This window comes from Vanderwaltozyma polyspora, genomic scaffold, assembly GCF_000150035.1.
Source record: "Vanderwaltozyma polyspora DSM 70294 KpolScaffold2002 genomic scaffold, whole genome shotgun sequence".
In the NCBI taxonomy this organism is placed as follows: Eukaryota; Fungi; Ascomycota; class Saccharomycetes; order Saccharomycetales; family Saccharomycetaceae; genus Vanderwaltozyma; species Vanderwaltozyma polyspora.
Window position 1 is genome coordinate 16,881 of NW_001834689.1, and position 25,707 is coordinate 42,587.

At 32.3% G+C, this 25,707-nt stretch overlaps 12 protein-coding genes across 12 annotated transcripts; 7 read left to right on the forward strand and 5 right to left on the reverse strand.

Moving 5' to 3' along the window:
- Positions 1 to 800: 800 nt before the first annotated feature.
- On the reverse strand, positions 801 to 1,817 carry KRR1 (ribosome biosynthesis protein KRR1; the record flags this gene model as incomplete). Its single annotated transcript, XM_001646747.1, has 1 exon — positions 801 to 1,817. One exon carries the CDS (start codon positions 1,815 to 1,817, stop codon positions 801 to 803), a length of 1,017 nt encoding a protein of 338 aa, XP_001646797.1.
- A 464-nt stretch (positions 1,818 to 2,281) lies between these two features.
- On the forward strand, positions 2,282 to 2,617 carry ADF1 (Adf1p; the record flags this gene model as incomplete). Its single annotated transcript, XM_001646748.1, has 1 exon — positions 2,282 to 2,617. One exon carries the CDS (start codon positions 2,282 to 2,284, stop codon positions 2,615 to 2,617), a length of 336 nt encoding a protein of 111 aa, XP_001646798.1.
- Positions 2,618 to 2,983: 366 nt separating this feature from the next.
- MIC10 (Mic10p) lies at positions 2,984 to 3,244 on the reverse strand (the record flags this gene model as incomplete). The annotated part of the gene is made up of 1 exon (XM_001646749.1): positions 2,984 to 3,244. The coding sequence occupies one exon, from the start codon at positions 3,242 to 3,244 to the stop codon at positions 2,984 to 2,986; it is 261 nt and encodes an 86-aa protein (XP_001646799.1).
- A 1,419-nt stretch (positions 3,245 to 4,663) lies between these two features.
- On the forward strand, positions 4,664 to 6,883 carry PRD1 (metalloendopeptidase; the record flags this gene model as incomplete). The annotated part of the gene is made up of 1 exon (XM_001646750.1): positions 4,664 to 6,883. One exon carries the CDS (start codon positions 4,664 to 4,666, stop codon positions 6,881 to 6,883), a length of 2,220 nt encoding a protein of 739 aa, XP_001646800.1.
- Positions 6,884 to 7,073: 190 nt separating this feature from the next.
- Kpol_2002p13 (uncharacterized protein) lies at positions 7,074 to 7,568 on the reverse strand (the record flags this gene model as incomplete). Its single annotated transcript, XM_001646751.1, has 1 exon — positions 7,074 to 7,568. The coding sequence occupies one exon, from the start codon at positions 7,566 to 7,568 to the stop codon at positions 7,074 to 7,076; it is 495 nt and encodes a 164-aa protein (XP_001646801.1).
- Positions 7,569 to 9,070: 1,502 nt separating this feature from the next.
- Kpol_2002p14 (uncharacterized protein) lies at positions 9,071 to 9,985 on the forward strand (the record flags this gene model as incomplete). The annotated part of the gene is made up of 1 exon (XM_001646752.1): positions 9,071 to 9,985. The coding sequence occupies one exon, from the start codon at positions 9,071 to 9,073 to the stop codon at positions 9,983 to 9,985; it is 915 nt and encodes a 304-aa protein (XP_001646802.1).
- A 1,334-nt stretch (positions 9,986 to 11,319) lies between these two features.
- On the forward strand, positions 11,320 to 12,276 carry KAR4 (Kar4p; the record flags this gene model as incomplete). Its single annotated transcript, XM_001646753.1, has 1 exon — positions 11,320 to 12,276. The coding sequence occupies one exon, from the start codon at positions 11,320 to 11,322 to the stop codon at positions 12,274 to 12,276; it is 957 nt and encodes a 318-aa protein (XP_001646803.1).
- Positions 12,277 to 15,490: 3,214 nt separating this feature from the next.
- SPB1 (27S pre-rRNA (guanosine2922-2'-O)-methyltransferase) lies at positions 15,491 to 18,025 on the forward strand (the record flags this gene model as incomplete). Its single annotated transcript, XM_001646754.1, has 1 exon — positions 15,491 to 18,025. The coding sequence occupies one exon, from the start codon at positions 15,491 to 15,493 to the stop codon at positions 18,023 to 18,025; it is 2,535 nt and encodes an 844-aa protein (XP_001646804.1).
- Positions 18,026 to 18,137: 112 nt separating this feature from the next.
- Positions 18,138 to 19,463, reverse strand: PBN1 (Pbn1p; the record flags this gene model as incomplete). Its single annotated transcript, XM_001646755.1, has 1 exon — positions 18,138 to 19,463. The coding sequence occupies one exon, from the start codon at positions 19,461 to 19,463 to the stop codon at positions 18,138 to 18,140; it is 1,326 nt and encodes a 441-aa protein (XP_001646805.1).
- An 886-nt stretch (positions 19,464 to 20,349) lies between these two features.
- On the forward strand, positions 20,350 to 21,963 carry LRE1 (Lre1p; the record flags this gene model as incomplete). The annotated part of the gene is made up of 1 exon (XM_001646756.1): positions 20,350 to 21,963. The coding sequence occupies one exon, from the start codon at positions 20,350 to 20,352 to the stop codon at positions 21,961 to 21,963; it is 1,614 nt and encodes a 537-aa protein (XP_001646806.1).
- Positions 21,964 to 22,381: 418 nt separating this feature from the next.
- On the reverse strand, positions 22,382 to 23,350 carry Kpol_2002p19 (uncharacterized protein; the record flags this gene model as incomplete). Its single annotated transcript, XM_001646757.1, has 1 exon — positions 22,382 to 23,350. The coding sequence occupies one exon, from the start codon at positions 23,348 to 23,350 to the stop codon at positions 22,382 to 22,384; it is 969 nt and encodes a 322-aa protein (XP_001646807.1).
- Positions 23,351 to 24,496: 1,146 nt separating this feature from the next.
- CAB1 (pantothenate kinase) lies at positions 24,497 to 25,579 on the forward strand (the record flags this gene model as incomplete). The annotated part of the gene is made up of 1 exon (XM_001646758.1): positions 24,497 to 25,579. One exon carries the CDS (start codon positions 24,497 to 24,499, stop codon positions 25,577 to 25,579), a length of 1,083 nt encoding a protein of 360 aa, XP_001646808.1.
- Positions 25,580 to 25,707: the final 128 nt, after the last annotated feature.

Consider the following 25,707-nt stretch of genomic DNA (forward strand, 5'->3'; position numbering starts at 1 on the left):
AATATGTATAGCGGTAAGAATACTTAGAATGTAATTTTAAACAGTTTCTTGTTAAACCTTGATAAAATATTTGATGATCTGAGTAACCTATGTCTGAAGCATTTAAATAAGTGTGTATTATATAACAGTTTCAGTGTTTTGTAATATGAAATTGGGGAAAAATCCTATTCCTAGAAAATAAGAATTATTATAGGTTAAAAGACCTCATATTTGATCCTTTTTTATTATATGTTTAATTTATCATTATGTTATTATTTTAGTTGTAAGTTAATCTTTTCTAACAAATATCTAACTTCGTTTGAACTACTTAACTTCACTATTAAAAACAAAACATTAAATATAAGTCTTAATAAATCAAAAAATGGTTATAAAATTAAAAGATAATAATCTGAGAGGTCAATTTTCCATTTATTATTGAATATTAAGTGACTATAAACTAATTATTCACCTTATATTGACCGGAGAATTGGTTTAGCTCTAAGAAGTGGTTTTAAGCAATACGTACTTTGAAAGAACCTGTTAGATATATTTTGAATATATAACGCCAACAACAAGATTTTAAGAAACAGATTCTGAGATCAAAATTAATCAAAGCTAAAAATTTCATCACTTGCTAATGTCCAATTTTGGTAATGGAATGAATAACACATTAGTAATAAAATCAATTGAACTATATGCTCTCATTCAATAAAAAATTCAAATATTTGCTATTTTGTTAACCTTAATTAATGAGTGTATTTATTTTTGTCAAGTTATGAAGTTTTGAAGTTATGAATTATATATATATTACATATTTAAAATTATTCTTTCTTACTCTTTTTTGATTTTGAAGAATCATCAGAAGTAGAGATGCTGCGTTTTTTGGAAGATTTGGTTATTGTACTTTTATATTCTTCTTCCATTGGAGCCACATAGTCTTTACTTCTTTCTTTCTCCTTCTCTATTTGTTTCTGAGATTGTTCTTCTCTACGTTCCTGTAGACGTTTAACTTCCTTTTCCTTCTTACTTAGGAAGTATTCACCACTTTCAATTTCCAAATCAACCTTTCTAGGTTGTTGAGCAGGTGGGAATGGAGTGTAGACCTTCTTTTCTTTCTTAGGTTTAGCAGCCTTCTTACGGGCAACGTTTCTCTTTTTGAACATTGGTAGAAATCTTGACCAATCTTCATCAGCCAATTCTGGTCTTTTAGCCAACTCTCTTTTGATCATTAATTCTTTAATATGATAAATCGGATGCACATTTTTCATACAATCTTCAACGACTCTTCTAATTTCTTTTAAACCCTTAAATGGACCCATGCAACTAACAGTGTTACCTTGAACTAAAATATAACATTTAGTCAATAATTCTAAAGCTTTCAAAGTGTTACCGTTTGGACCAACCAGACGTTGTCTTCTTTTAACGAATCTTTCTTTATTAGTAACAAAATTACCAATCTTAATAACATCACAAGCCATATCATCTTCTAATATTTTTATAGCTTGGGGGAATGGGACTGATCTTGCTAATAACTTGATCAAATCTCTGGCTTTTAAAATTGCATATGGATCAAAAGTCTTTCTAGTAGTCTTGACAGTCATAGAACCTTCAACTAAATCCAAGGTACAGGCAATATGACGTTTATCTAAAGCTTTCGTCACGTCATTCCATACAGACTTCAAATATATTTCTCTATATTTTGGGAATAAAGTCATAAAACTGGACTCTTCCGCAAATGGTAAACCTGAAGCATTATCCTCTGGTTTAAACTCTTCAACCTTCCATTTATCTATATCTTCAGTATCCCAAGGTTTATCCTTATTATGAGTAGAGACCATTGTTGCTTATAAGGTAAAATTTCAATTATAATATTCAGTTTTCACCTTTCTCTGTAATAATTATTAGTGCCCTGTAATGCTACACCAAACTTAAGAGACAAATCAGATTAGTATTCAACAAACAAAAATCTTAAACCAATCCAATAAATAACAGATCAATTAATTCATACATAACTCATCTTTAAATCATTATAAAGTTAATATGAGATGAGATGAGGTGAGATAAAATTGAAAATTTTCACTTTTTCATTAAGTTAAACGCTGTGGGAGTGAAGTGGAAAAAAAAAATTAATTAATGTAAGCTAGGCTAATATGAAATATGTACAATTTGTATAAAACAGATGAGATGAGATGAGATGAGATGAGATGAGATGAGATAAGACATCATATAAGGTTGTTCTTGCTTTTGATATTGTTGTCTGTAATATTTTTGGAAAGTGTAGCAGATTATAAGGCTAGCTAAGATGGCAAAGAGTAGTGTTTCTATGAGAAAGAAGGGAAATGTTGGTAAGAAGAGCAAGAGAAAGAACGTGATATCTCAATCCGAAAAGAAGAGGAATAAGATAAAGATGGAAAAGATTAATAAAGAAGGTATATTGCCATCGGATATATTACAACTGAATAATGAGACGAGAAATGGTCAATCAGAGGGCAATAAAGAACGTGCATTAGAATCTCAGAAATTACAACAGGATAACGTTAAAGATCGTGAAACCATTGCAAAAATAGAAGCTTCCAAAAAGGAAACTGATGACAGTATGTTAAAGCAAATCGAATTGATGACAGGATTTTCATTATAGAGTAATTATTTAAAGAGAAAAAACATATAAAACAACAAGGTAGCATTATGGTAATATCACCAGAATTATTACAGGATATCGGTCATTCTGTTAAGCAATATACAAGGCAAAGGGTAAAGTAAATATAAATTTAGATATAAATGTCAGGACGTTGAGAAACCTAGATATGTTGTGTTGACATAATTATTTATATTAATTATTTAAATTTAGACTTCAATAATTCAAAGAATATATATATATATACAGATATTTAAAAAAAAACATACTGAAAAGTTTTCGAAGAAGGGGGGGGGGAAGGGACAAAAAACATTCCAATGAAGTTAATGATAAGAATGAGGACATACATTCAAGACAAAGATCTTAATCTTAAACAGTAGACTTTCTTAAACCTGCAGCAGAACGGAATATGGCGTCACCTTCAGAGTAACCTCTACCGATACCGAAACCGATACCTAACCAAACAGGGAAGGCACGACGTTTAAATAGTATAACAGAGGCTAGGACACCAGCACCAAAACCTAAACTAGTCTTAACCAAAAAATTGGATAACACTACATCCCATTTATCATTTAAGATAGATCTGGTTGGAGCAGAAGTGATCTGTAATTCTTGAGATTGTTGAGACATTATTAAGTTGACAAATAATTGGAAGGGACAAAACCTATGAATATGTAAAAATATGTTTGATAACAGATGCAAATAAAAAGATTGAATGTAACCAAAGGAAATAACTAAATCAGAATGAGTATCTTGTATTATTTTGGTTAAATCAGTAATGAAATAAGGCTTAACAATAGTTTATTAAAAAAATTTTTTTTTTTTATCCTACTTTCTAGTCTTGAAGCAAAATTGCCAATGATGTAAAACACACTTGGAGAATTGGATAAATAGATGAGATTTTAAAATTGAACTTATAATTCAACAGCAAGCTGATATAAAAAAACGTACTCTCAAATACCAATCTGTTAATTTAACAGTTCAGTCTAGACCAACCAATCTTGTTCTCCAGTTCGAATGATTTTTTTTAATTTGCTGTTGGTTGGTTATTTGGATTCCCAAATCTGGGCCCAAAAAGAGCATCACGTGACTACAGGAAAGAAAGGGGGAAAGAATGGATCGGATTTCATAGCACGTGACACAATAGGAGGGTAACTAATTGGGATGAGGCTACCGTTGCAAAGACAAGTCAGTCCCACCGTCAGACACTCATATTGGGAGGGGAGAGAACATATACATCCTAATCATCTAAAATCTATCTAATTGAGCCAGTTGAAACTCAACAATACAATAAACAAGCCAAACCTATTACAAGAGCAGCCAAATCACTGGCTCCTGTGGTTTATGGAAAAAGAGGGTCTACATAAGAATTCCACTAAGCTATGTATGACTCAACCATTCTTATAACTCAGAACAGTCCAGTACAGTCCAGCCCAAAAGAGAGAGAATATACGGTGCCAGGAAATCGTAATCAAGATGGTGTTGCGATATGAAAGTATGACACACTGTTGCCTAATTAAATAATCAAGATTCTGAAACGCCTCGGCTTACCAATTTCTTATCAACTAAGCAACAAAAATATCCTTCCCTTAAGATCTATCTGTAGCTTCATCATCGACTGCAGTTTCATCATTTCCTCCCTCTCAGCAACATGCTAAAGTGTTATAAAGATTAATTAAGTCGACCACTTACTTATTCTACTCTTAACTACTATATACCTTATACCTTATTCCATATACAATATACGTTATACCAACTCTTAGCACGCAATGTGATATTCGAAGAGGAAAAAGCGAACTAAAAATTATAAAAAAGAAAACTTGACACAGACAGATATGGCAAGTTGATGTGTTGTACATATTTTAATTATTTAATTGGTTATTGTAATTTCTCTCTTTTCCTTTTTATTTAATTCGAACCTATCTAACCAGCAATACTTGATTGAATTGGGTTAATTGCACTTTTTCTCACTAATCTACTCCATATATAAAGTAACTGTTAGTATTGAGAGTCTCCCCTCCCAAAAAAAATTAAAAAGTTAATATCTGAATGTTCAAAGCCATTACTACTGGCCTAAGAAATTCAAATAAAAATTCAAATTCAATTATCAGTGGTAAAACTTTGAAAAACAGGAAAACTAGAATTGTATCCTTTTTTGCTGTTCCTGCCATTGCTTTTACAATTTTAAAATACTCAACAATGACAAATTCTTCGTTATTAATTGCTCCTCAACCTGCTCCTACTTGGAATTGGACCCCTGAGGGTATTGTTAAGGATGCGGAATCTCTAATTAAAGATTCTAATCGTATCTTTGATAATTTGGCAGCCATCAGTAGTCCTACGGTCGAAAACTTTATTGTCCCTTACATGAACCATGAAAATAAAGTTAGTCCATTGATTAACCAATTGACCTTTTTACAACATGTCTCTGCTGATAAGGATATTAGAGATTCTTCCATGAAGGCCACTGAACTGATTCAAAATTTTGAAATTGAAGCTTCTTTAAGAAAAGATTTATTCATTCAATTTGATAAGATTTGGACTGATGTTAAGGATAATTCAGAATTTAATGAAAAATCCGACTCTAAGAACTACGAATCATATAGATTTATTGAAAAATGTCACAAAGATTTCATTCGTTCAGGTTTGAACTTATCTGATGAGAAAAGAGAAATTGTGAAAGATATTCAAAAGAAGATTGCCTCCAATTCTTTAAATTTCTCCAAGAATTTAGGTGAACAAAAGGAATTCATTGCCTTCACTAAAGAAGAATTAGATGGTGTTTCTGATGCCGTCATGGAACAATTCGAGAAATTTAAAGATGAAAAAACTGGGGAAGAAAAGTTTAAGGTCACTTTTAAATATCCAGATATTCTACCAGTTTTAAAATCTGCTAAAAACCCAAATACAAGAAAGTTGGCCTTCAATGCTGATCAGAATAAAGTTCCTGAAAATGAAGCCCTTTTTGTTGATACTTTGAAATTAAGAAATGATTTATCCACTGTCTTAGATTATTCAAATTATGCAAACTATAATTTGGAAATGAAAATGGCCAAAAACGAAGAAACTGTATTCAATTTCTTAGATGATTTGAAGACAAAGCTAAGACCACTGGGTTTAAAAGAAATTGAAATTTTAAAACAATTAAAAGAAAAAGATATGAAAGAATTGAACCTACCTTATGACAACCATTATTATATCTGGGACCATCGTTATTATGATAACAAGTATTTGAAGGATAATTTTAATGTCGATTTAGAAAAAATTTCAGAATATTACCCTATCGAATCTTCCATCGATGGTATGTTGAAGATTTATGAAACTGTCATGAAATTAAAATTTGTTGAAGAAACTGATCCTGCAAAGAGAAATGTCTGGCATGAAGATGTCAAACAATTGTCTGTATGGAAAATGGATAATCCAGATGCTCCAGAATTTATTGGTTGGATTTACTTCGATTTACATCCAAGAGATGGTAAATATGGTCATGCTGCCAATTTTGGTATTTCATCATCTTATGTAGATGAAAATGATAAAAGATCATACCCAGTCACCGCTTTAGTTTGTAATTTTTCTAAACCTACTTCTGACAAGCCATCATTATTGAAGCATAATGAGTTGACTACATTTTTCCATGAGTTGGGACACGGTATCCATGATTTGGTAGGTGCCAACAGATGCTCGAGACTGAATGGTCCAGGATCTGTTCCATGGGATTTTGTCGAAGCCCCATCACAAATGTTAGAATTCTGGACTTGGAACAAGAACGAATTGATTTCATTATCCAAGCATTACAAGACTGGTGAAAAGATTCCTGAATCATTAATTGAGTCATTGGTTTCTACCAAGCATGTTAATGGAGCATTATTTGCATTAAGACAATTACATTTTAGTACGTTTGACATGGAAGTTCATACTGCGGAAGATGTTAGCAAATTAAATCTATTAGAATTGTGGAATGGATTAAGAGAACAAATTTGTTTGGTTGAGAATGGTGATGAGATGAGCAAAGGCTATGACTCTTTTGGACATATTATGTCCGGTGCATATTCTGCAGGTTACTATGGATATATGTGGGCGGAAGTATTCGCTACCGATATGTATTATACTAAATTTGCAGCTGATCCATTAAACAGCAAGAGTGGTGTCGAATACAGAGATATTATTTTATCTCGTGGAGGTATCTATGAAGTTAATGATAATTTGGAAGAATTTTTGGGTAGAGAACCTAATAATTCAGCATTCTTGAAAGAGATGGGTTTGAATTGAATTGTTAGCGATGTATGATATAGTTTGTTTATTTATTTAAGAAATGTAAATAAATGAGGAAGAATAGTAATAATAATTATTAAAAATGAATGTTTATTAAATTATTTCTATTTATGCATGATGAGTTTTGTTAATATCTTTTTTCCTCTTCCTTTAACAATAAATGAATAAACGAAGTAGTGTATATTGATTAAATATGTTTTACAATTGTAATTGAATTTGCTAATAGTTCTAAAATAAACTTTGATTTTTTTGAAATTTTTAATTTCAATAATTCAATGATGACTATAGCACAATACAAGAGATTTTGTATTAAATCTAATAAATTTAATTTAATGAAGTTATAATGTTGGTTGATTTTCTTGTTTAGTTTTTCCAATAGGATGCTATTGATGTGATTATTTTTGTTGTTGTTGTTGTTGTTGTTGATATGCTGTTTCAATTCAATTTTCAAAAATCTCAAGATTTTATAGTTTTGAAACAGCTTGACTACTAATTTTTTAATAATCAGTAAAAGTGTAGCCAACCATAGTTTTAAAGAGAAATTATTTTGAATGATTTTTCTATAGAGGAAGCTTTTATCTGTGATGATACCCAAAGTTTTTATGAAGTAAATGCTATCGAATAAACTACAGATTCCTTCTAGACCATCCAAAACTATATCCTCCCAACCCAATGATGCCATAATTAATTTGTTAATGTGTGAGATAAGGTAGAGAGAGAGTGTGTGTGTGTGTGGAATAGTAGAGTTGAATAGAGTAGAGATAAATAGAAGTTACTAGTGTATGTGTGCGTGTATGAAATGTAGATGTAGATGTAGATCTGGATGCCAATTGAGTTTGAAAGTAGTGGACAGCTGAGAAAGTAGTCCGAGAAGCACCGTCTTTTTATAGAAGCTGTTAAATAAGGAAATGATATTGGATCGACGACGAGAGAGTCATTTTGGGTCAGATGGACTGATGGGGGGAGGAAGCGAGAGAGAGAGAGATGGGGACACAGAGATCACCATATCATACCGTAACATAGTATATTTCACGTGCACAATGACTGTGATCACGTGCGCGCGTACACAATTACATAAACATATGCCACGGCACTGTAAAACGTGACATCCACGTGATTGCGATTTAAAATACTCTCCCCGCCCCCCATAACTAGAGCTCACCACGCCACACCAGTTCGTCACACCTCTCCCAAACACTAATCCATGCAAGAGACACACCCATACTAGCCAACGACCACCAGCTCTTTTAAAACAACTCACTCTCACCACACCTCTCACCATACCTCTCACTTTATCTCTCTCTCGACCCACCTATCCTCGTCTCAGACCAATGAGTCTGTTGTCCGGAAAACACGGTTACCCGTCCTCCACCAGCCCAACCAACCAATCACACACCGCGCACCCACCTGACCTCCCGTTCGCTATTTATACCAACTTCTCCCAAACTGTCCGAGCTTCCCAACTTTCGACCACTTTTTGTTGTTTTTTGATGTTTTTTGTCGAAACAGACATCTCAACAAACTGGTATGTTCTGTATGCTATGATATGCTATCATATGATATGATATGATATGATATGATATGATATGATATGATAGCATATACTATCTAGCACCTGGAAGTGACAGTGACAGTGACGATTCAGCTTAGTTAGCTTTCGATTCTTTGCTTGTGGGTTTCCTTTCTTGTAAGAGTTGGTTTGGTTTGGTTCGAGTTTAGACTACCAGAGTTAAATATATCCTATTGTTGCTACTGACTGATTTAAACTTTGAGTTGTTCTTGTCAGTCCTTCTGTCTCTCTCTCTCTATTCAGTTTGCTTTTTATTCAAAGTTAAAACTGTCATCAGAACATCGGTATATACTATACCATACCATACCGTACCGTACCATATCATACCACATACCGCATACCAGACCTTACTAATACGTTATTTACTGACCAGTTTGGCTTTGATTCGTCTGCATTAAAAAATAAAATAAGAGTTCGTTTTAATACTTCTTTTTATTTTTTTTAATTTGGTTTTATTGACAGATTGCACTGTTGTGACTTGTGAACTACTCAGTTTTTTTACAGTTTAGTTTACCACTTCAAATACAATTTCAATTTCAATTTAAACCTGCCTTCGTGGTTTGTTCTTTTCACTATTCGATAATTTTGCGTGGGAAATACATATATATTTGAAAATGGTTTTGTCTATTAAACGTAATTGTTCAGATATCGATATAAATTTTGATCACTGTAAAAAAAGATGTTCTTCAACTGTAAGCTTTTCTACCGTTTATAAAACTTGTCAGGACAAGTTTAACAACAACGACATAGATATTACAAAAAATAGTTCAAGTACAAGTGATAGCAACAATAATAACTACATCACTACAACTACTACAAATAACAATTCAAAGATCTTTAGAAGGTCGAATTCTTTTACTGTAAAGAAAAATGTCATCCCAAACACTCTACTAAAACATGACCTAATTGCAAGAGAAAGGTGTTTCGATTACATCGTACAATGTATCGACGAGGTTTGGGGTAGATACTGCAATGCTACTTCAACTGCAGAAAATTTGGTGTATAATAACGACCCTCTTCAAATTAAAGCGAATAACCTATCACCGAATAATAATATAATGAACAACAACAACAATAACGAAAATAATTACAATATCGATGATACTGAAACTAATAGCAGTGCCACTGTAAATATTATACCTTCACTATCAAGCCATAACCACAACTTTAAACCTTTAAACATCTCTGATTTGGATGACGATTTCTCAACAGATGATGAATTAAGTGGCTATAAATCAGAAGCTACCAACCTAACGGAGTATGAAACTGATAGTGGCAACGATCTAAGAACCATTTCAAAATTACCAGATTCAATGAAACTACAATCTTTGAAACTAAGACTGGTAAAAGCTAAAAATGATCTGGATCAATTTTATTTATCTGAAAACTTAAATGATTGTATCTCATTCTGGATACGCTGGGATATGATCAAATATAACGCAGTTGAAATGATGGAAGAGGATGACGACGATGAAGTCATCGAATCTATTATCGAAGAGCTGGAGATGGGAAGATACTACAGGGACTAAAATTTCACATATATTTTTATTTTTATTATTATTATTATTTGTCATCGTCATATTATTATCAATATAGTCATGAAGAGGATCGGTTATATTACAGGTTAGGTGGGCACTATTATATTCTCTTATTATTATTTTTTTACTGTTTTTTTCTTTAATTTTCCAATATACTTTTATGATTAATATAAAAAGGGAAAAAATTATAAAATATTTACAAATCTATTGAAAAAATCAAATAAAAATAAAACTAACAAACTTTTATTATTATCAAGGCATGCAAGCACGCAATTATTTACTATAACACACACATGTAGGAAATAGGGTTCATTATAACCTTATTATCAAAAACTATTATACTTTTCCAAACTTCTTCCTGTACGTAAAAGTGCTTTGCTATTTATATCATTCATCTGGGAGGTCGTTACTATTATCAGCATTTCACTTCAATGATTTGGTCCAAATTAATTTGAACTTTCATTAACTCAACCAAATCCCATCCACATATTAAAAAGAACATGATTCGGATTTGATTGACTCAAAGTAACTTGGGTTCGATTAAAAACATCAACATTGAGAGACATCGAAAAATTTGTTGAAAAATATATATTATACGACCTAAATTAAGTTGAATTTTTTATAATTACATAAATTAAATAAATTCTACATACCAACATGTGTTTATGAAATGTACATTACTACTGTTTTACTCTGAAATTCTCCCCCAAAATCCTGCATACTCCTACCAACGTGCATCTCATCTTACAATTAGATTTCCTAATATTTACTTCTAATTGTTTCAACTCTTGAAACCATCACAACAACAAAAACCACAACCACAACCAAATACTTCACCAATATCTCAACCTCTAGTCTGCTCTCTTAACCTCTGTTTCATATCAAAACCAAATCCTTACCTTATAAGGCCCTTTCCGAAACAAACCTTAAATTCGGTCGGTTCGCTATACAGTGAAATAGTATGTATCTCTACCTGTATCATGATGAAAAAATGGTAGCTGTAACGCATCCATCTAGAATACAATCATCAGATATATAGATATATAGATATATATAAGAGCGACACCGTAATTTAAAATTATTAATGTTCATCTATCACAATTGTTATGTATCTTATAGTTTATATTTTCATTTACTGATAACAGTATCATACTAGGAGAAGATTAAATATCAAAATTAGGTTTTGATATTTTGTATTGACATACTGACAGGCCCACTTATCTTGATTTAAGTTAAGATTGGTTATTATTTTTTGTTATACTGCTGTTTGAGTAAGACACTATTTGAGATTGCTTGGGTGAACCCTTATTGAGTTACGAGACAAGATGTTTAGAGAAGAATTGTATTCAGAAAATGATACTGATCGTAAATCAAAAAGTTTAAATACTAAGCCAAGTAAAAAATTCCATACCAACGATTATTCAAATAACTATATTCATACTGGCTCTTTGCCTCAAAAACATGTTTCAAATATAAGTAACACTGTTGAAGGTTATCCAAAATTGCAAAAATTATTTCAAATGAAAGAGAAGCAGATAGCACAGTATGCTACAACTCCATTTGGTTGCAAAGTTAATATTGATCAAATGGTGCCAACTTTGAATAGTTGGATCCAAAAGGAAAAATTAACCTTTGATGTAGTTATGATCGGTTGTTTGACTGACAATCAATTTATTTATCCACTTTTGACTCAATTACCCTTGGATAAATTGGTATCAAAGCCTGGGTTTCTATTTATTTGGGCTAGTGCTCAAAAGATAAATGAATTGACAAGATTAATGAATAACGAATTATGGGCTAAGAAATTTAGAAGAAGTGAAGAATTAGTGTTTGTTCCTGTGGATAAAAATTCACCATTCTACCCAGGTTTAGATCAAGATGATACTACACTATTCGAAAAAATGCAATGGCATTGTTGGATGTGTATTACTGGTACAGTAAGAAGATCTACGGATGGTCATTTAATTCATTGTAATGTAGACACTGATTTAAGTATTGAAACTAAACAAACTCGTGATGGTGCAGTACCTTCCCATTTATATAAAGTAGCTGAAAATTTCTCTACTGCCACTAAAAGATTACATATTATTCCTTCAAGAACTGGTTTAGACGTTCCTGTGAGATTAAGACAAGGTTGGGTCATTATGAGTCCCGATGTCATCTTGGATAATTTCAATCCTGCTAGATATAAAAATGAAATTGCTAGGATTGGTACTCATATCCCAACTAAATCCGATATTGAAAATTTAAGACCAAAGAGCCCAATCCAAAAGGTTCAATAAATTTACTGGAAGCTATCGATACCCCTATATTCATGACAATTAATGGAAATTTAATCATTAGTTAATTAGATATTTTGCATATTTAAAAACGTATATTCATATTTTATAATAATTTTATATTTAAATTCTTTAACTCACAATATGATTGGGAATACTTTGGGTACTTCAAGGTTTAAATTACTCAAGGTAAAGTTACACTTGTCTCTACTTCATGTTGAGATTTTACGAAGACAGTGACGAATTATTAGAAGTCTTAATCTACCATTTCTGACATATTGGGTTATTAGTTAAGATATCCCGGTTGCTTGAATTTATTACTTAATTGGAAATGGCATCAAAGGAATCTAGGAAACCTGGTATGTGTTGACAGTTAAAATATGACATATTTGTTATCAAGTATTTATTTTTAATTTTATATTTTGTAGAAATTTTGGTAAATCCTTTTTATACTATTGATATGATGTAAGTTTCAAAAACAAAACATAAAACCTTAATATTTTTAAGTTCTTATCAAAAGAAGATAAATTCAAATCCGACTAGTAAGAACTATATTTAGTATTACTATTTCATTATATTAATCCCAATTCCTTTTTATGCCGTTAAATAACAATGGAAACCATAGACTTCTCCAGTTTCTTCGCTAGGAACACACATAAATTACAACAAAATATGGGCAATGTAGCTAATATTTAGCTATAGATCCACTTGGATTAAGAAATTTAAATTACACTTGATCAAGTATTTGAATAACGTAATTAATTTTCCACTCTCTCTGGTTTAAGAATAATACCAGAAGATTACTGTCGCTGATAAAGGAATCTTATTTACAGTCGAAATAAAATATATTAACCTCTTGGTTATTTGTGATTACCTAAACCAAAGGTTGGATTATTATGCTTAATTAATAAGATTATCTTATAAAGCAATTGCAAGTTAAAGAATCAAGTCTTGAGTATTGAAAGATAACAGTTATTATATGTAGCTTCTTCCTTTAATTGTTAATGGGAAATAGAAAGTGACAGATATATAACATTTAGCAGTTAGAGTTAGAAATATCTAAAAAATAAGTCTAATAGTGTCGCAGTTGCATAATATTTAAAAATGCATTAGTGCTAAATTGAACACGCCAAGGTTATATTGCAGAGGAGCTTAATTAATGGAGATGTCAGCAAGGGTTCACCTTAGTACCAAGAACTTCAATTTTTTCTTCGTTCATATATATTGAATAACAAAATTTAAATCCAATACATTATTTGTCATTCTTTGATATTAGCTGACCCTTATGGAAATTACACATTTTGGCACTGCTTAAAGTTTAATATACTATCGAATCACTTATTAAGGACTGTAAAACAAAAAATCTTAGAATTACAGAGAGTATATTGATTGGATAAGTTATCCAAAGATGTTTTGAGCCCTTTACAAAATTATCTTGATTGTTTGTTTAATCTGGCATTGGTTTAATGCCTAGATCTTATAGGTTTGGCTTATGTGACAGAATAAAAATAAAATCTTTTTAACAATATGCCAAAAAGTTAACTCCCAAATGGAATAAAATGTTGAACTAGTTTAGCTAGATACTAGTAGCTAGTTATTTAAGATTCCATGTGGTCGTACTTCGATTATCTGTTATTCAAGATAGGTTGACACTTCTAAATAGAGATGAATTTACGTATATCTCCTAGATGCCTACTAAATAGAGCCAACTATTAGATCAAGAACATACATAAAATTATTCTAAAGATCATGCTAAGGCAACTTAGTGTATGGTTGTTTTAGGGTTTTGTCTAATATGTATAGTTAATTGTCCATATTCCCATGTTTTGCACTGTATATTGCAACGGTAACTTTGGATTCAAAGATTAGACCTTTAAAAGAGCAAAGAAGCTCACTTATGAGTCCTGTTATACTCTAGGTATCATCTTGTTTCACCAACGATGATTTAAAGTTGTTCAAGACAGTTTTTTCTTCAACTTTCTCCAAGCCCCTTGTTTTTAGATGGTGGTAGATAAGGATTAGTCATAGCAGAATTCGAAGAAGATATATTGATAAACGGTATAAAGAGACCTAAATCCTAAGAAAAAAAATAGTTCAGTATATAATTTAGAACTGAAAAATTATATAAACGTATCAGATCTGTTTATAAGTTAGCCTATGCCCATTAATTCTTAACGTTTTTCCACGAAAGGGGTCAAAACTGACATAATTCCTAATAAAAAGAGCTAAAACAAGGCTCAATTGGATGAAAAATCCAACTGAATCATTGAAAACAATATATAAATTGTAAATGGAACAATTCTGGTACCAAAGTCAGACACTCTTCTCTTTATATGCTATCTCTTTTGTATTGTATGTATCAACTTATCACCATGCATTTGAGGAAAAACTTGAAATAAACCAAACTATAATAATAAAAACACACAGACCCCATAGTACTAAATATATCTATAATTCAACTATTTACCATTTACTTACAAATCAGAATTCTAGCGACAAGGTCAAGCACAACACCTAATCATTACTAGCACAGATGGAATCTAAGCCAATTCAAAAAAATAACAAACAAGACGTACATAGAAAACCAAACTAGCCAACATCACATCCATTCAATGCCTTGATCTCTAATTATCAATATTTAATCAAGCTAGTGACATAGTCGTTTTATATGTACATATAAGTATTATATATATATATATTTTTTCACTCACCATATCTTCACTGTCAGACATCTATATCCATTGAAAAGAACACCCACTAATGCAGCAAGAAATCTACAATAATCATCCAAACAAGAACAAACAGTACAATCCATCTTTCCCATCCCATTCACACTTTCCTATTCCAAAAACATCAAAACATCATTTACTGACACCCATAGACAGTCACTATCTCTTCTAATATATACATATATCCATATATAAATATCACCTTCACCATACTGAAGATGGATGGTACCAGAAATCCGCACTTTTAATGTCGATATAAAGCTTTAGAGCGCAATGGTGAAAATATCAACACCGGGTAACATTATGTGGAAAAAAAAATTTTAATGAAATATGAAAAATTTATGCGATGAGCTGAAAAGATGTCAGATTTAAAGATGTAAGTATTTGTAGTTTAAGAGTAGTATTTGTTCTATTTGTTCTCTTTAGGTTTTGATTTTAGTTCATTTTAATTCTACAAGAGGCATCAATATCTTTGACGAGGTTTAGAAATGGGTAAAACTCAGAAAAAGAATAGTAAAGGTCGTTTAGACAAGTACTATTACCTTGCTAAGGAAAAAGGTTATCGTGCTCGTTCATCTTTCAAAGTTATTCAAATTAATGAGAAGTATGGTCATTTTCTAGAGAAATCTAAGGTTGTTATTGATTTATGTGCTGCTCCAGGTTCCTGGTGTCAAGTTGCTTCCAAGTTATGTCCGGTGAACTCTTTGATTATTGGTGTTGATATTGTTCCAATGAAGCCTATGCCAAATGTCATTACATTTCAAAGTGATATTACCACCGAAGATTGTAGATCTAAATTGAGAGGTTATATGAAGACTTGGAAGGCTGATACTGTTTTGCACGATGGTGCTCCTAATGTCGGTTTGGGTTGGGTTCAAGATGCTTTCACTCAATCTCAATTAACTTTGCAGGCTTTAAAATTAGCCGTTGAAAATTTAGTTGTTGGTGGTACTTTTGTCACTAAGATTTTCAGATCTAAAGATTATAATAAGTTGATTTGGGTTTTCCAACAGTTGTTCGATAAAGTCGAAGCCACTAAACCACCTGCTTCGAGAAACGTCTCTGCAGAAATTTTTGTCGTTTGTAAGAACTTTAAAGCTCCAAAAAGATTAGATCCAAGATTATTAGACCCTAAAGAAGTTTTCGAAGAATTACCAGATGGTCCTCAAAATATGGAATCTAAAATTTACAATCCAGAAAAGAAAGTTAGAAAAAGACAAGGTTACGAAGAAGGTGATCATTTGTTATACCACGAAACTCCAATTATGGAATTCGTTAAAACTGAAGACCCTATCACTATGTTAGGTGAAATGAATAAGTTCATTATCGATAAAGAAGATCATGAATGGAAAATTATTAAGAAGTTAAAACAGACCACTCCAGAATTTTTGCTTTGTATTGAAGATTTAAAAGTCTTGGGTAAAAAAGACTTTAAAATGATCTTAAGATGGAGAAAAGCATCAAGAGAATTATTAGATTTAGATAAAGATGAAGAAAAGGAAGCAATTGATGTCACTCCACTAAATGAAGAAGAACAAATTGAAAAAGAGTTGAATGATATGCAAGAAAAGCAAAGATTGAAACAAAAACGTGAAAAGAGAAAGAAGAATGAAACTAAACAAAAAGAAATTACCAGAATGCAAATGAATATGTTGACTCCAACTGATATTGGTATCGAAGCTGCTGAATTAGGTAGAGAATCTTTATTCAATCTGAAGTCTGCAGAAAAGACTGGTATCCTTGACAAGCTTGCAAAGGGTAAGAAAAGAATGATCTTTACAGAAGATGAATTATCTAGGGATAACGATATCCACATCGATGAAAAAATAATTAAAGACAAAAACATTGCTGATGAAGCTGACGATTTAGAAGCAGAATTAGATGCCATGTACGATGAATATAAAGAAAGAAAGGGTGCAAGAGATGCTAAATTCAGAGCTAAACAAGCTCGTGGTGGTGACAACGAAGAGGAATGGGAAGGTTTTTCTAATAAAGCTGATACAGAAGAAAAAGAAGAAGAGAAAGATTACATTGAAGAAGGATCTGACATTTCAGATTCAGATGATGATGAAGCCATTAATAACCTAATAAGTAGAATTAAGGGTCAATCTGGTGATAAAAAATTAAGTAACAAAGCCAGAATGCTTTTCAATGATCCAATTTTTGACAATGTCTCCGCTGACCTTACTTTAAGTACTAAGGGCGAAGTTGATTCTGAATCAGTTGGCGATTTATCTCATGTTAACAAAAAGAGAAGACTTGATACTAACAAATCCAAAGAAACCGCGAAAGAAAGAGAAGCAGAATCCGAATCAGATTCAGATTCAGATTCAGGTTCCGATTCCGATTCCGATTTCGAGATTGTTCCTAACACTACTCAAGAAGAGGAATTCGATTCAGACTATGATTCTGAAGAAGAAAAGAAACAAACTGTACAAGAAAAACACTCTAAGGATATAGACATAGCGACTGTAGAGGCCATGACTCTTGCACATCAATTGGCATTAGGCCAAAGAACAAAACATGATTTAGTCAATGAAGGTTTCAACAGATATTCTTTCAGAGACAGTGATACCTTACCAGATTGGTTTACTGAAGATGAAAGACAACACTCTAAAATTAACAGACCTATTACCAAGGAAGCAGCTATGGCCATCAAAGAAAAGATAAAAGCTTTGAATGCTCGTCCAATTAAGAAGGTTGCTGAAGCTAAAGCCAGAAAGAAGATGCGTGCTGTTGCTCGTCTAGAAAGAATTAAGAAGAAGGCTGGTTTGATTAATGATAACAGCGATAAATCTGAAAAGGATAAGGCCGATGAAATTGCCAAGTTGATGCGTAAGGTTACTAAGAAACAATCTAGTAAACCTAAGGTTACCTTGGTTGTTGCTAGCGGTAAAAACAAGGGTCTTGCTGGTAGACCAAAGGGTATTAAAGGTAAATATAAGATGGTTGATGGTGTTATGAAGAACGAACAAAGAGCTTTGAAACGTATCGCCAAGAAGCATCACAAGAAGAAGAAATAATATATTTAGTGCATTTACAATTAATAGATAACTCGTGTAACATAGCAAAATACTTATAAAATCGATTATTCATTACTATAGAGGGTCTTCAGTTGAATTTAATATAGATGTATTATTTTTCTGAATTTTCCTTTGTCTCTGACTTGACAGAGGGTTCAACTCTGCCGAATAGTTTTCTAAAAAGATAAATCATAGATACTATGAGACAAACAGATGTAATCGTTGTCACAGTCTGATACACTTCTGTATCTGGTCTTGGAATTGGAACCGTAATATCTTTATTTGCAATATGCTTAAAGATGGTATCATCAGTGAAAAACGATTCAAAACCTAAACCTTTTGAGTAAAATGGATTTTGCTTAATGTTATCGTTACCTGAATCACATGCAAGGAAAACAGCTGGATTGAAACCCACGTTTAAATAACCACCACCTTCTACAGGTTCAACATATCTTGAATGCAATGTAATTTCATTTAATTTATCGTTTTCTAATGCAAACAATACTTCTGAACCCCATGATGATTTTAGTTTGTAATCTGGTAATTCCAAATCATGTTCACCAAATAGCACCACTGGATCCGATTGGAATTTATCAACAAATAATTGCAAAGGCAATTGTGAATATAGAAAATATTTACAGTTTTTCCCAGAATTAGTTTGATTTCTTAAATCTATCAATAATTTTGGATGCAAGCCAATTGGGGATTCTATATCTAAGATCTGTTGATTAGTATCATCACCAATCTTGTCTGCCAAGTTGATATGAGCAGGGTTATAAAATAACATTGTCTTTTGACAACCTTCTAATTGGTTATCATCATCATCCCAAGTACACCTTACACCTGTTAAGTTGATATCTTGCTCGTCTTGAGCATCTGCATAAAAAAGACCTGCTTCTACTTTATCAGTACCACTCAACTTACCGTAAGTAAACGTATCGTTCCCAATCAATCTAGAATATTCAACAATTTGAATAGTAGAGTTTGTAATCGAAATATCATAATCTTTAGACTTATCCCAATCGACAAATCCCAAATCTACCGAGTCAGGTAAGAAATCCTTAATTCTAAATTCTTCCCCATCCTCATGATAAGACTTGTAAACCACAGAATCCACCAACGGATAACCTTTTAACCCTCCACTGCTTCTTTCAGATTTACCACCACTATTTCTATCTACATAAACAGTCAGTCCCTTTGCTAGCTTAGGTTCAATGACATTACTTTCATCAATACAGTGAGTGTCAGGACCTCTCCAAGTAATCCTACCTTGGAAATCCAAATCCACACCATCAACATCGACACTACCAATCCATCTCTGTTGCAAAACGACCCCATCACCACCACTCAAAACTATATGAGTATCATTAATAGATAATTTTTCATTGATCTCATCTAATGAACCATATAAAGCAGCCAATCTACCTTTAAACGCCATTTTTTTTCCTCCTCCAAAACAAAAGGTAACCAAACCTCTCCAAATTAAACAATAGGATCACTCAAATACCTTATTATCCTATCCCAATCGACAACTTGGCTTGAATCAGAACTGGTGATGATATCAACACTTCTTTTTTTTCACCTTATCAAAAGACCTTTAATTTTTCATCGATATCTGATAAACCTCAATGAAAAAATGGTCAAAATTTTCAGTTTCAGTTATCTTTATAAAGAGCATTTCATTTAAAGGTTTGAGGGATATTAGTTCCAATAGGTTATCCAAGGTTACGAATACCACTGTGATTGTGGTTATTGTATTGTTGATTAGATAGAGGATCCATTTTTGTAGGGGGGTTTTAGGATTTTTTTTACACGATTTTATGTTAAGTTTTGGTTACGAGACCAGGGTTCAAATATAAAAACGCCAAATATTCAAATAGTATTATAACGTGAGACAAGGTTATCTAGATTAGGAGGAGGTTTCAGGACGTTATCTGGTAGCATCACATTTTTTGTCAAGTATAATACTATAAAGTCATTCGCTAGTGAGTTAATACATTCTTTCCTTTCCTTTCCTTTTGTTTCTGCACGTAACATCTATTCGATTCTATTGGATAGGTTGTTATCATAGATAAAAGTTAAAGTCAAAGTAGAAGTCAAGTCGTTCATTTTATCTCTATATCAGGGAGATTATATACTTCGTACCTGAAACTTATTACATTCCAACTATTGTCCTTCATTATCTTCCAAACTTTCTTTTTTTTTTTTTTAACTTCAGGTTTAAGTTTTAAGTTTTAAATATTAAGTTTCAGTTTTAGTTTTAGTTTTACTTTAAGTTCTGGGTCCCCTATTTGATTGAACAAGAAAATTCATTGATATACAGTATGATAGATACTCAAAATTTAACTGTTCCAAATAATTTATTGGCAGACGGCACTCCAACACGATCTAGGAGAGGACATAAGCACAAGAGATCTTTTGCAATTTCTGGTGATTTCGAATTCTTGAAACAGCCGCCAAATGGTTCTGCTCAACAATTACAATGTTCATCTCCCAAGATAGAACCTCCAAAATTAGTTTTATCAAATTCTAAATTTCCCGATGACGAAATACTAAGTTTCTCACAAGTACCACAATTTAATTCGACGTCTCAGATTTCTTATCAAAGCCCAAGGTTCTTTGCGAGCGAAGAACCTAAGTTTTCATCACCTTTCCAAGGTGTGCCAGATGCTATTATTAATCTAGATGATGCTTTAAAGACAAAACCTCGTTCGTTTAGATCTCACAGGAGAACCGAATCTGCTCCTGCTGATTTAGAAGTACTAATGACCGCAAAGAGTATGCAGATCCCTAAAGAATGCATAGAGGAAGAGGAAACTTCAGATGTAGAATCTAAGTCAAGTAGCAGTAAAGTTAATGATAATTTTTTACCAGCTTTACTATCACCAGTGAGACCCTCTACTGTTCATACATCTCAGCATATAAGAAATATTGCAAATGATGGGTCTCCAATACAATCGAGGACAATACAATTCAGTGATAAAACACAACCACAACTTAATGTGAATAATAATTATAATAACAACGATAATAATAATAATAATAATAATAATAATAACAACAACAACAATAACAACAATACTAATACTAGTACTACTAATAATACTAATACTAATAATAATACATCTTTCATTGCTGGTAAATCGAACGCTTATAATTCATTGAAAATTAATAGACAAAAACAGCGTTCATATACTAGACAGTTACCTATAAATTCAGTATCTTCAAGTGTACAGTCCCAAACATTGAAACAACAGACATCGAATTCTTCATTAGCTTCAAGTTTTGTTATCACCCCTGCATCGTTGGCTCATACCCCATCTAAACAGATTTCGACACCAGCTTCACCAATTTCATACGGTTATAGGAATGTAAAACCATTTACAAATGTTTCTAAGCCAAACTCCAGTCCAGCATTTCATTCTTACCAACAGAAAAATGCGATGTCTAATTCTAATACATTTAATTTTGAAAGTAAAATATATGATATTCCATATACTGGCAGTGACTCAGCTTTCAATTCCTCGAAAGAAGGTGATTATTATGAAAACAACACATCAAACGTTAATTTAGAGAAAAAGGATCCTGATGAAACCATCAGCAGTGATGAGATGGATCCTGAAAAACTTTTTGCACCTTTATCTGAAGAATTATTGTTAGGTGAACCAGGAGATACAGTTGACTTGTCATCTGTTGGTACATCTATAAAAGATTTTGTCCAAAAATTTGATTCATTGAAGATAGATGATCAACTGGATTCAGATGATATAATCTCACATAATAAAGTCGTATCCTCAGTGTTACAGAAGGATAGCATGCCGGAGGCTAGAAGTGTGAGTGATACGGTTGTAGTCATCAACAAGACGAATAAGAACAAACACAATAAGAGGAGATCAAGATTAACTGCATTTATGAGTTTATTTTCAAAAGACAATTGAAGTGTCACAATTTATACAATATTATACTAGGGTTATTATATATATATAAATATAATGTTAAATAGCATATACAAGAAAAAAAAATATTATTTTTAAATTATAGTGAGAACTTAATTGTTCGATTGTACAAGATTTTTGAATTATGTTTTACTAGGATCAGAAAAGGATATAATCTCAACATAAATCATTCATTATAGTAGCCTACATATAAAGCTTTATTTCAGGGATCAATTCTACAAAGTACATATATGTGGACGAGATAAATACGTCAGAGGTCAAATAAAATCTTTATAAAATCTATCAATATATTATTAGATGGGTTGATTAGCTCAAGCAAATGAAATGAAATGAAATCAAATCAAATAAAAACAAAAATAAAAATAAAAAGGGAGCGTAATCATTAAATGGGTAACCTTATCTAATAGTCGTATTCGTTGGTTTTTTGACCAGCAGTGGAAGGGAATCCACATTCCAATAGAGCAGTATCTAAGATGTGAGCATCCCCTTTAATTTTATCTAGGACTTCTTGATCCTTGACTAAGATCAAACCAGCGTACGCAGTAGCGTTGAAATTCAAAGACAAAGATTTTGAAGTAGTGCTTGAACGAGGGACGATACACATCCATCTTTTAGTCATTAAAAGGTTATAACTAGTATTACCTTGTAATTCTGGTTTTTCAGCAGCCCAATCTTGGAAAAAAGTGAATGATCTCTGCAACAAAGAGAAGTAACACATAGCTAACAAATCTTCATCGACATCATCAGATGATTCTGGTAAAGGTACTGTGAAATGAGCAAAAGAAACTTTTTCATTTTGTAATGGTTCCTCTCTTGAGGTTGGCAAATAATGACTTTTACCTGAACACAGAGAATCTTGTAAAGTGATGAAATTGCTTGGCAAAGGAATGAATTGCAAATGCTTGTGATCTTGGGAAGAACCACTTAAAGAACCTGAATTGTAAAACATCATATTTCTTCTACCTTCATCTTCATCATCCATTCTATTAATCAATCTATAGGCAGTGATCAATTCGGAAGGAGACAAAGCAGAGTTTTGACTTTGAAACTCACTGGTGACCAACAAAGTATGGTTTTTAACAACTGGATATTTGTTCAACAAGAAACGAAATTTAGAATCCCCATTAACATCATCCAACACAATCAACTCCTTTTCTGGGTTTTCAAAAGGATTCTTCTTCCCCTCGCTCTCACCCTCACCAGACACAGGCTTCTTATTCAAACTAGGGGTATACCTAACATGATACTTCATCCCAGTTTCTCCATCCTTTAACTTATCAATACTAGTTTCAGTGAAGATCAAATTACCATTTTTCAAAGCCTGATCGTATTTCTCCTCGACCAACTCTAAAACGTTCTTGGAAACCATTTTTTAAACCAAAAAAAACAATATAATTACCACAGTGGCTAATCACCCTAACTTGCCCAACATCCAATGCAAAAAACAACAACAACAACACCTTCAAATCATCGAATTTAACTCACTCTTTTAATACCTTCAAAACCAGTTCAGTTCAATCGTTAAAATATCAAAAATTTTTCACCTCATCTCAAAAAAGTTTCACATGTCGAAAAAGTGAAAAATTTTTGATATCGAGATGAGCAACAGAACCATCAATCAATCAGCTTTAGATCAGCAACAAGGTTCGAATGCAAATACATATAAAGAAAGAGTATTTAAAATCATTAGAAGGGATTGTCCTTTTGCTTGATTCATCAATTGAATTGAATTGAATTGAAGTGAGATTTCTTTCCCCCAGGTTCTCGAGTTGCGATTGTCCAAGGACTGAGATAGACAACTGCCAAACCTTAACTTCGCATTATGTCTAATTGGAAACTTAAAATAATCTTGATCCTTTGAGGTAGTGCTCTTCAAATGTAACTTAAATGTATCTTATATAATGGTTTATCTATTGGAAGTGTTGGTGTCATTAATATACCCTTCTTTGTAATTCTCAAGACGTTCAGTTTCTGTCCAGTGAGTTGGTTCGTCTCGTTCCCTATTCACTCCATCATTGACTTTCGAGTTTTGATATTCTTTAACGAGATTTGATTCATCTGGATTGATTCGAATCGTTAAAGCTAAACCAGATTTGATTGCCTTGCTTGATATGGGGGGGCCCAGTTTGGATATTATTACTTTTTTAATGATATGTAACCGATCCAAAGGGTTTTTGATTTAGTTTTGAAGGGCTTCAGATCATCTAGACAGTTCGTTGTCAAATTTAAAGTTTGTTCTGATTTTTCTTCCTGGTTTCAGGTATTTTTGCATTCGACTATCATCGTTAAGCATTTGGTTAAAACTGATTCACATAGTTATTGAAATAGCTTCTAGAGGTAGATAAAGCACGGAAGCAATATATAATAATCTGAATTCCATTTCCCAGTGTCCATTCGCCGAAGAATCGTGATTCGCAAGGTATTGCCTGTACCTGTACCCGTACCCATACCTATACCAATACATCTACATCTACATTTATATATTTATCGACCAACCAGTGTTTCTAAACTACAGATGACTCAGATGACAAACATCATAGATTATTCATGTAATTACTCAAAGAGAATCTTCACTATAGCTATAGATATTGGTGGATCATTGGCAAAAGTTGTGTTCTCACCATTGGATTCAAACAAATTGATATTTGAAACTGTGGAGACTGAAAGAATCCATGAATTCATTGCATTGTTACATTCAATTGTCAAACAGTATAATTATAATGATTACAAGTCTACTCAAATAATAGGTACTGGTGGTGGTGCATTCAAGTTTTATGAATTAATACAAAATGAGTTTCCAAACATTAAAAGTCTCTCAAGGTTCGATGAGATGGAATGTCTAATTAAAGGTTTAAATATGGTCATCCATGAAATTCCTGACGAAATTTTCACTTATAATGATCAGTCAGGTATCCAGAATATCGTCTTACCACATGCTCCTCCAGAAGAAGATGTAATATACCCATACCTATTAGTCAACATAGGCTCAGGTGTTTCAATATTAAAAGCTGACAGTCCAAATTCATTTAAACGTATCGGTGGTTCTTCTCTAGGTGGTGGAACCCTTTGGGGCCTACTTTCACTAATTACAGGTGCAAGAAATTATGATGAAATGCTAGATTGGGCTCAAAAAGGCGACAATACCAAGGTAGATATGTTAGTTGGTGACATATATGGTTCAGATTACAATAATATTGGATTAAAATCTACAAATATAGCTAGCTCTTTTGCAAAGGTATTCCAGAAAAGATCAATTGATAATACTAAAGAAAATGAAGATGATACTACGATAAGCCTTACAACTTCAACTGAGGACATTAAAGAAAGAAAATCAGATAGATTCAACAATGCAGATATTTGCAAAAGCCTATTATACGCTATATCAAATAATATTGGTCAAGTTGCATATTTACAGGCCAAAATTCATAATGTACAAAATATCTACTTTGGTGGTTCTTATATAAGAGGTCACCTAACTACCATGAACACCTTAAGCTATGCCATCAATTTCTGGTCTGAAGGCACTAAACAAGCATTCTTTCTAAAACATGAGGGCTATTTAGGAGCCATGGGCGCATTCCTAAGTGTAGTTGAATAATTTATTGCATGGATTTTATACCTATAAGATGAAGAATTTAATTATAATCATCCCATGATATTATAAAAATAATTTAATATTACAATCTTTAGTTTATTTAATTTATATACCATATATCGCTATATACC